Source organism: Myotis davidii, unplaced genomic scaffold (genome assembly GCF_000327345.1).
Source record: "Myotis davidii unplaced genomic scaffold, ASM32734v1 scaffold448, whole genome shotgun sequence".
Lineage (NCBI taxonomy): Eukaryota > Metazoa > Chordata > Mammalia > Chiroptera > Vespertilionidae > Myotis > Myotis davidii.
Window position 1 is genome coordinate 3,488,930 of NW_006383009.1, and position 7,541 is coordinate 3,496,470.

At 49.8% G+C, this 7,541-nt stretch overlaps 1 protein-coding gene across 4 annotated transcripts in view; it reads left to right on the plus strand.

Moving 5' to 3' along the window:
• SUGP2 (SURP and G-patch domain containing 2) overlaps positions 1–7,541 on the plus strand; it is a 64,486-nt gene that overhangs the window by 38,354 nt on the left and 18,591 nt on the right. For all 4 annotated transcript variants that reach the window (XM_006778339.2, XM_015557740.1, XM_006778341.2 and 1 more), the window contains exons 7-9: positions 1,984–2,489; positions 5,739–5,800; positions 6,858–6,994. In XM_006778339.2, the coding sequence (XP_006778402.1) occupies positions 1,984–2,489; positions 5,739–5,800; positions 6,858–6,994 (705 nt within the window). The remainder of the gene's footprint in view (positions 1–1,983; positions 2,490–5,738; positions 5,801–6,857; positions 6,995–7,541) is intronic.

Below are 7,541 nucleotides of genomic sequence, written 5' to 3' on the forward strand. Positions count from 1 at the left end.
GCCGGCCCCTGGAGCTGCACCTGGGCACAAAGAGAGAGACAGTTAGAGAAGCCATCGGTCCTGTGACTGAAAAGAAAGGGCTTCTTAGAGCGATAGGGGTGGTTGGCGAATTGCTATGGTGATACTTTAGGGATTTATAGCATCTATAGATGTAAAAACCATTCAGTCATCACAAACACCCCTCTGGACCAGGCGGGAAGTGTATTTGAATATATTTAATTATTATTATTGATTTCAGAGAGAGAGAGAGAGATCAGTGATGAGAGAGAATCATTGATCATCTGCCTCTTGCACACCTCCCACTGGGAATTGAGCCCGCAACCCAGGCATATGCCCTGAACGGGAATCAAACCGTGACCTCCTGGTTCATAGGTTGATGCTCAACCACTGAGCCACACCAGCAGGCTCCAGCAATGTCTTTTGGAGGGTAGAATTTCTTAATCTTTGCCCTTAGCTCTGTTGGATTTTTTGGGCTTCTTCTTTCTTGGTTTTTTAAGAGCTCTTATCAGTGATGTAATTGTAGATATTTCCTTCTTGTTTTGATGTTTATCTTTCACTCTGCCTATGGGTAGTTCTTCAGAAGTGTATTCAGATTCCTCAATTTTTTTTCCTTTTATCACCCCTAGTTCTGAGTCATAGAAAGAACCTCCCCACACTCAGGTTATAGGCACACATGTACTTTCTGACCTAACTTGTACGGCTTGGTTCCTACATTTATATCTCGATCTGTGTGGGGTTATTTGGGAGCAGGGGTTGCAGCATGGATCCAATTTAAATGTTTTTCTTAAAAGCTTCCCAGTTGTCCCAACACCACTTGTTGAAAAAACTCTTTTTTTGGAGAGGTTTGAGAGGCCCCTTCATCAGATGCTGTGTTTCTAGCTCTTCTTTTGGTCTGTTTGTCGATCTATTCATGGACCAGTACCTGCTTTTTTTGTTTTAATTACAGCTGACATTCAATATTATTTTATTAGTTTCAGGTATACAGCATAGTGGTTAGACATTTACATAATTTCACAAAGTGATCCCCCAATAATTCTGGCACCCACCTAGCACCATTCATCTTTATTACAATATTATTGATGAGATGTGCTATGCTGTACTTTACATACCTGTGACTAATTTGCAGCTACCAATCTGTACCTCTTAATCACAGTACCATGCTGTTTTAACTGTGGAGGCATCACACACCTTGTAATATCTGGTGGATCTAGTTCAGAGTTCTTCCAGAAGTCTTTGCATATTTATTTTTCTGTGTGGACTTTCGAATCATCTTGTCCAGATCCAGAAACAAATGATGCTTTTATTGAGATACTTTTCAACATTAATATGTTAACCAGGGAAGAATTGACATCTTCATGAGGTCGAGTTGTCCTGTCCAAGAGCAAGGGCTGTCTTTTCTTTGGTCCAAGTGTGTTTTGTATCTTCATGCATGTTTTGGTTTTTCACACCAGCCAACCCGCTCCCCCAGCTGTGACTACAGGTCTAGGTGGTCCTCGAACTCGAAGGCTCAGAGAGGCTTTATCGCCACCATGTTTAAATAGATTCTCTGCTGAAGACAAGACAGGCGATCCTGTGGGTGACACGCTTCCTCCCTCTTGTACCCGGAAACGTGAGCGGGACCCTAGAGTCACAGAGAGCACTCAAAGGTCCAGAGGGCTAGTGGCGTCACTAGAACGGGATGAGCGAGGCCAGGTTGGATAGCCAGGCTGAATGTCAGAGCTCGCTCCAGCACATTCCCTGGTCATCGCTGCATGCCTTGTTCCTCCACCTCCCTCCCCTGAAAAGCAATTAGGCCTCCCATTCTGGCTCCTCAAACTTTCTATCTCCCTGCAAAGCTGCACCATCAGCCATAGCTGGTAGAAAGAGGTCAGGTATTCACTCCCTGGCCCCACCCCCAGCTTCATCAGGTCCGTTCAGGCAGTTTCAGCAAATAAGAATGTTCAGAGAACGGTCTGGTTAACCAGTGTCTCATCTTTTCCCCAGGTTTCTACAAGACCGAAATAGCTCAGCTTTCAAATTCTATCGAAAGAAGGTATTTGAACTGTGCCCATCGATTTGTTTTTCATCACCTTCGCTGAACCTCCATGCCAGCGAGAGTGCCCTTGAGTCTGTGGAAGGGGAAGGAGAGCTTGTGAACGAACCTCCTCACCAGGAGGTTGAGCTGGAGAGCCTAGAGGTGATGCCTGAGGAGGAGGAGGAGGAGGAAGAGGAAGAGGAAGAGGAGGAGGAGGAAGATGAGGAGGAGGAGAGGAGGAGGGCCCTCGCTCCTGGAGGGCCCTCCAGGGCTCCAGGAGAGGCTGCCACTTCCGAGGGCTCTGAGGGCAGCCCCCCCACTGATGGCCTTCCAAGCGAGGCAGCCGAGGATGGCCCTGCTGGCACGTCTGCCCTGTCGCAGGCCTGCTTTCCCCGGAAGAGGGTCAGCAGCAAGTCATTGAAGGTTGGCATGATTCCGGCTCCCAAGAGGCTCTGTCTCATCCAAGAGCCCAAAGGTGAGTGCCAGCATCGGCGCAGAGCCCTGCATAGTCTTCTGCTTAGCACCTGAAGAGGACTTAGTGGTACTTGGTTGTAGAACGAGAGAGACATTGCCTGCCTGTTAACCAGCTGGCCCCTCTTACCTTCCCACCTCTGATTCCACCCGCGTACCTGGACATTACCTCCCAAATCCTCCTCAACATAGGGTTCTTTGGTTTTGTGTTTTTTACCCTAAAACAGCCCTAGTAGTTTTGTGTGCCACTGCCAATGTGTGTGTGAAGCTCACTTTCCCAGTTGGTCTAATGATAGCGCTCTAAAGAGACTGCCGCGTAGGCTTTGGCTTCTGGCATCCCACATATTGCTCAGGGCCTCCCTTAGTGCTCAGATTCCAGCAGGTTAGCCCTGGCTGTGGAGGAACTGGCCTGGGTCATCTCAGCCGTTTCTTACCCATGGCCTTGGGGGAAGGAGGGGTACCCAGCCTTCTGAGCCAAGGAAGGCCTGGGGTAGTGACACTTGCTTTGTGACCGTGAGGTGGGAGGACATGGGGCGGGGCTGGTCTCATGCATCCATTAGCAGGAGCCATGTGCTCTGTGGAGGTCTCCTCCTGCTCTCCTGTGTTAAGTTTCTTGAGGTACAATTTGCCAGCAACAAAATGTATCTCTTTGAAGTGGACAGTTTGAGGAGTTTGGGTAAGTGTGTATAGGCATGAACCCACCAGGATAGTTGAGCTGGAGCCTGTCCCCAGAAAGTGTCTACAGCCCCCTCTCCTACCCAGCCCCCAGCAGCCACTGACTGTTTTCTGGCCTTTTATTATTTGTGGCCTTTTGATGTGCTGGTCATGGCCCAGGCTGCTCCTCATGGCCCTCCCCACCCAACTGTCCACACAGCCAAGCCTGGGCTGTGCTTCAAGTGTGGGACTGATGCTGCGATGCTTGCGTGTAAGGTGGCGGTGGTGGTAAACAGTGCCCCGTCATTTGTCACCTGTGTTGTTCTGTGTTATTGAGACATTTACCCCCAGCAGTGTTAATATAGTTTCCCACTAACAGAACAGTCCCGTGGTTTGTGTTTGTTAACTTTGGCATTGCAATGGATTGCTAGCTGTTCTGCTGAACTCTTACTGAGGTGGTGGTAGCATATCCGAATGCTTAAGTATGTCCTTCCTGGGGGAAAGTGGAGCCCTTTCTATTTCGGAATCTCTCAGTTCTTGAATTGAGTGTTTGAGACAAAACAAGACATGCTGATCTCCCCTTCATCACCAAATAATAATAACAATAATAATATGATTTGGAGCTTTGTATAAGAAGCACAATTGTTTTTGCAGGAAAGTTCTGTGTGGACTTTAATTCTTTTCAGTAGGATAATCACAATGATGCTGGAAGGCATACATAGCATTGCACATAGTTCATTTGTGAAGCAAAGAGTAGTCCTGTGGTCATGGAACATGATCCACGTGTTTGGTCCTTCATCATAAACATGGGCATCTTATTTTTAAGGACGTTCTCCGCAGCAAGGAGCCCTCAGTTGAGCCCGTGTTCAACCTCTGTGCTGCACAGTTACACAGCTCCTGAGAGGAGCCAAGCCAAGCAACTGGCCTTGTGCATGTCATAGCCACCTTCTGTCAGCAGAAGGCTATTAGCCAAAATTGTAGAACCCTCATTTTCTCTCAGAAATATGGGGAAAGCACATATCCTATATAATAAAAGCCTAATATGCTAGTGTCCAACCGTTCAACAAGTTCCTATGACATGCACTGACCACCAGGGGACAGACACTCCGACTGGTAGGTTAGCTTGCTGCTGGGGTCCAGCCGATCGGGACTAGGCGAGATGGACCACACACGACCTAGGGCCCTTCTGCAGCCTCTCCCCGGTCCCGATCGTGCACTGGCGGGGTCTCTTGGCCTGGCCTGTGGGGATTGGGCCAAAACTGGCTCTCCAACATCCCTGGAGGGGTGCTGGATTGCAAGAGGGCAGTTCTGAGGTGAAGCACCCCAGAATCAGGCTCCCTTCTCTCTAGTTCCGGGTGTCACCCAAGAACCGCCACTGCCAAGTGACCGCAGCTCAGCAGCTCCTGCATTGAGCATCTGCCCCCTGGCTATGGCCAGTTGCTTAGAGATATCCTATATAATCAAAGTCTACTATGTTAAGTGTCCAGTCATCCGTTCACCTAGTCAAAGTGTAATATGCTAATGATATGCTAAGGCCGCTCAACCGCTTGCTATGACATGCACTGGCCACCAGGGGGCAGACAGTAGACTGGTCGATCATTTGCTACAATGTGCACTGACCACAAGGAGGCAGACACTCCAACAGGTAGGTTAGCTTGCTGCTGGGGTCCGGCCTATCAGGACTGAGTGAAACAGGCCGGACACGCCCTGGAGCCCTCCCAAGGTTTCTCCCTGGCTGGCCAACCTCCTGCGTCCCTCCCATGGCCAGTTGCTTAGAGATATCCTATATAATCAAAGCCTAATATGTTAAGTGTCCAGTCATCCGTTCAACCAATCAAAGTGTAATATGCTAATGATATGCTAAGGCCGCTCAACCGCTTGCTATGACATGCACTGGCCACCAGGGGGCAGACAGTAGACTGGTCGATCATTTGCTACAATGTGCACTGACCACAAGGGGGCAGACACTCCAACAGGTAGGTTAGCTTGCTGCTGGGGTCCGGCCTATCAGGACTGAGTGAAACAGGCCGGACACGCCCTGGAGCCCTCCCAAGGTTTCTCCCTGGCTGGCCAACCTCCTGCGTCCCTCCCTGGCCGGCCAACCTCCTGCGTCCCTCCCTGGCCCTGACTGTGCACTGGCAGAGTCCCTCAGTCTGGCCTGTGCCCTCTCGCAATCTGGGACCCCTCAGGGGTTGTCGGAGAGCCAGTTTGGGCCCAATCCCACTCAACACAGGAGCTGCCCCCTGGTGGTCAGTGTGCTCCCACAGCGCTAAGGATGTCTGTCAGGGAGCAGGCCTATGCCATCATAGGACATCCCCCAAGGACTCCAGAACTGTGAGAGGGCGCAGGCTGGGCTGAGGGACCCGCCCCCCCCTGAGTGCACGAATTTTGTTCACCAGGCCTCTAGTATATATATATGTAATAAAGAGCTAATATGCTAATTAGACTGAACAGCAGAATGACCGTCCAGACAGCCTTCCAGACAACCATCTGGATGACCTTCCAGATGAAGCCCGGGCTGTGAGGGGCTGCGTGGGCCAAGCCCTTTGCATGAATTTCATGCATCGGGCCTCTAGTATATATTTCTTTTGTCTTCCAGTTCATGAACCAGTTCGTATCGCCTATGACAGGCCTCGGGGTCGTCCTGTGTCCAAAAAGAAGGTGAGTGTGACTATGAGTCCTCGTGTGAATTTGTCATAGTCTCAAAGGACACTGAGGCTTGTGATTAAGCTGTACTTATGCTTCAGACTGGGTGTAAATGTACAAAGCCCAACAAATGCCTTTTCTCTTTAGCAGCTTTTTAAAACAATCTATTTAGCTTTGGCCAAAGCACAGAAGGGTAGTCCATTTAACAGGTAGTTGAGGCTTGATATGTGCAATGGAATGGAGAGATGAACAAGTAATGTCTCGGTCCTCAAGAGGTTCAAATTTAGTGGGCTGTAACGTGTTTTTTTGTATTTTATTTTTATTAATCCTCACCCGACATGCTTTAACTAGAAGAAGAGAGAGAGAGAGAGAGAGAGAGAGAGAAACATCAATGTGAGAGAGAAACATTGATCAGTTGCCTTCTATACGTGCCCCGACCAGGGATTGAACCTGCAACTCAGGTATATGCCCTGACCATCCATTCACCCCAGCTGTTCTTTTCTGGGCCTGGTAGAGCATGACAGGCACTCCTTGTCATTTCAGTGGCAGGTTCCATCTCCTCTGTTCTTAGGTCATTTCCTGATGGTAGCTGGCGCCCCCAGGGCTAGCAGCTCCTGGCCATCGTTCCCCTGGCCTTCAGCCTGCACTATCCCTCCTGCACTGCTGTTTGTCCCTTCTTCCTGCCCCAGCCAACATCAAGCTCCTCGCTCCTTTGCATCCCTACTTTAATGCCCTGCAGATGGACTTCGGTCCATCATCCTGTCAAGACCCCCTCACCTCCCGGCTCCCTCAGATTCCGTCAGTATCTCATGCACACGCTTACTCACTCTCTCTCTCTCTCTCTCTGTCTCTCTCTCTCTGCTTCATACCTCAGAGTGTACTTCCCTTCCTGTCACTGAACTCTTAGTGACTGTCTAGGTTGTTCTGTCCCTTCTAGGTTGAGAACTGGGAAGGTGACCATGGCTTGATGGTGAGTGCCTGGGGAGTCAGGGTGTCAGTGCTGGACCCTGCTGGAGACTCTCGCTCTGGGCACTTTGCTGCACCCACATGTTGCACTCTACTCTTTCCTTAGAAACCCAAGGACTTTGACTTCACCCAGCAAAAGCTGACCGACAAGAACCTGGGGTTCCAGATGCTGCAGAAGATGGGCTGGAAGGAAGGCCATGGCCTGGGCTCCTGTGGGAAGGGCATCAGGGAGCCCGTTGGCATGTATGCATCAGGCACTTGGGGCTGGGGAGGGAGGTGAGGTGTTGTGCCTGTGCCTAGAAGAAGAGGCTTCCTTTGGAATTCTGGTCCTAAGTCCTTCACCTACAGCCGAATTCTTGGTTCCCCTCGTGGTGAACATGGTTTAAAGTTGGCAGTGTTTTGGTGTGTGTGGGGGTGGGGAGGTTGTTTTATTTTTTGTTTTTGGCGAAGGGAGTCTTCAGATGAGATGAGAAGCAGACATTTCCATAGGCAGTTGTTCACCCTGCTCCTTGCTGTGCTTGTGCAGGCTTTTTAATGGGCGTCTTGGCCCCTGGCATTTTGGCCACGTTGTCATAAAAGCTGAGTGGTGATTCTAGGTCAGAGGTCCTCCCTCGTGGTGCATGGTTTAAAGTTGGCAGTGTTTTGGTGTGTGTGGGGGTGGGGAGGTTGTTTTATTTTTTGTTTTTGGCGAAGGGAGTCTTCAGATGAGATGAGAAGCAGACATTTCCATAGGCAGTTGTTCACCCTGCGCCTTGCTGTGCTTGTGCAGGCTTTTTAATGGGCGTCTTTT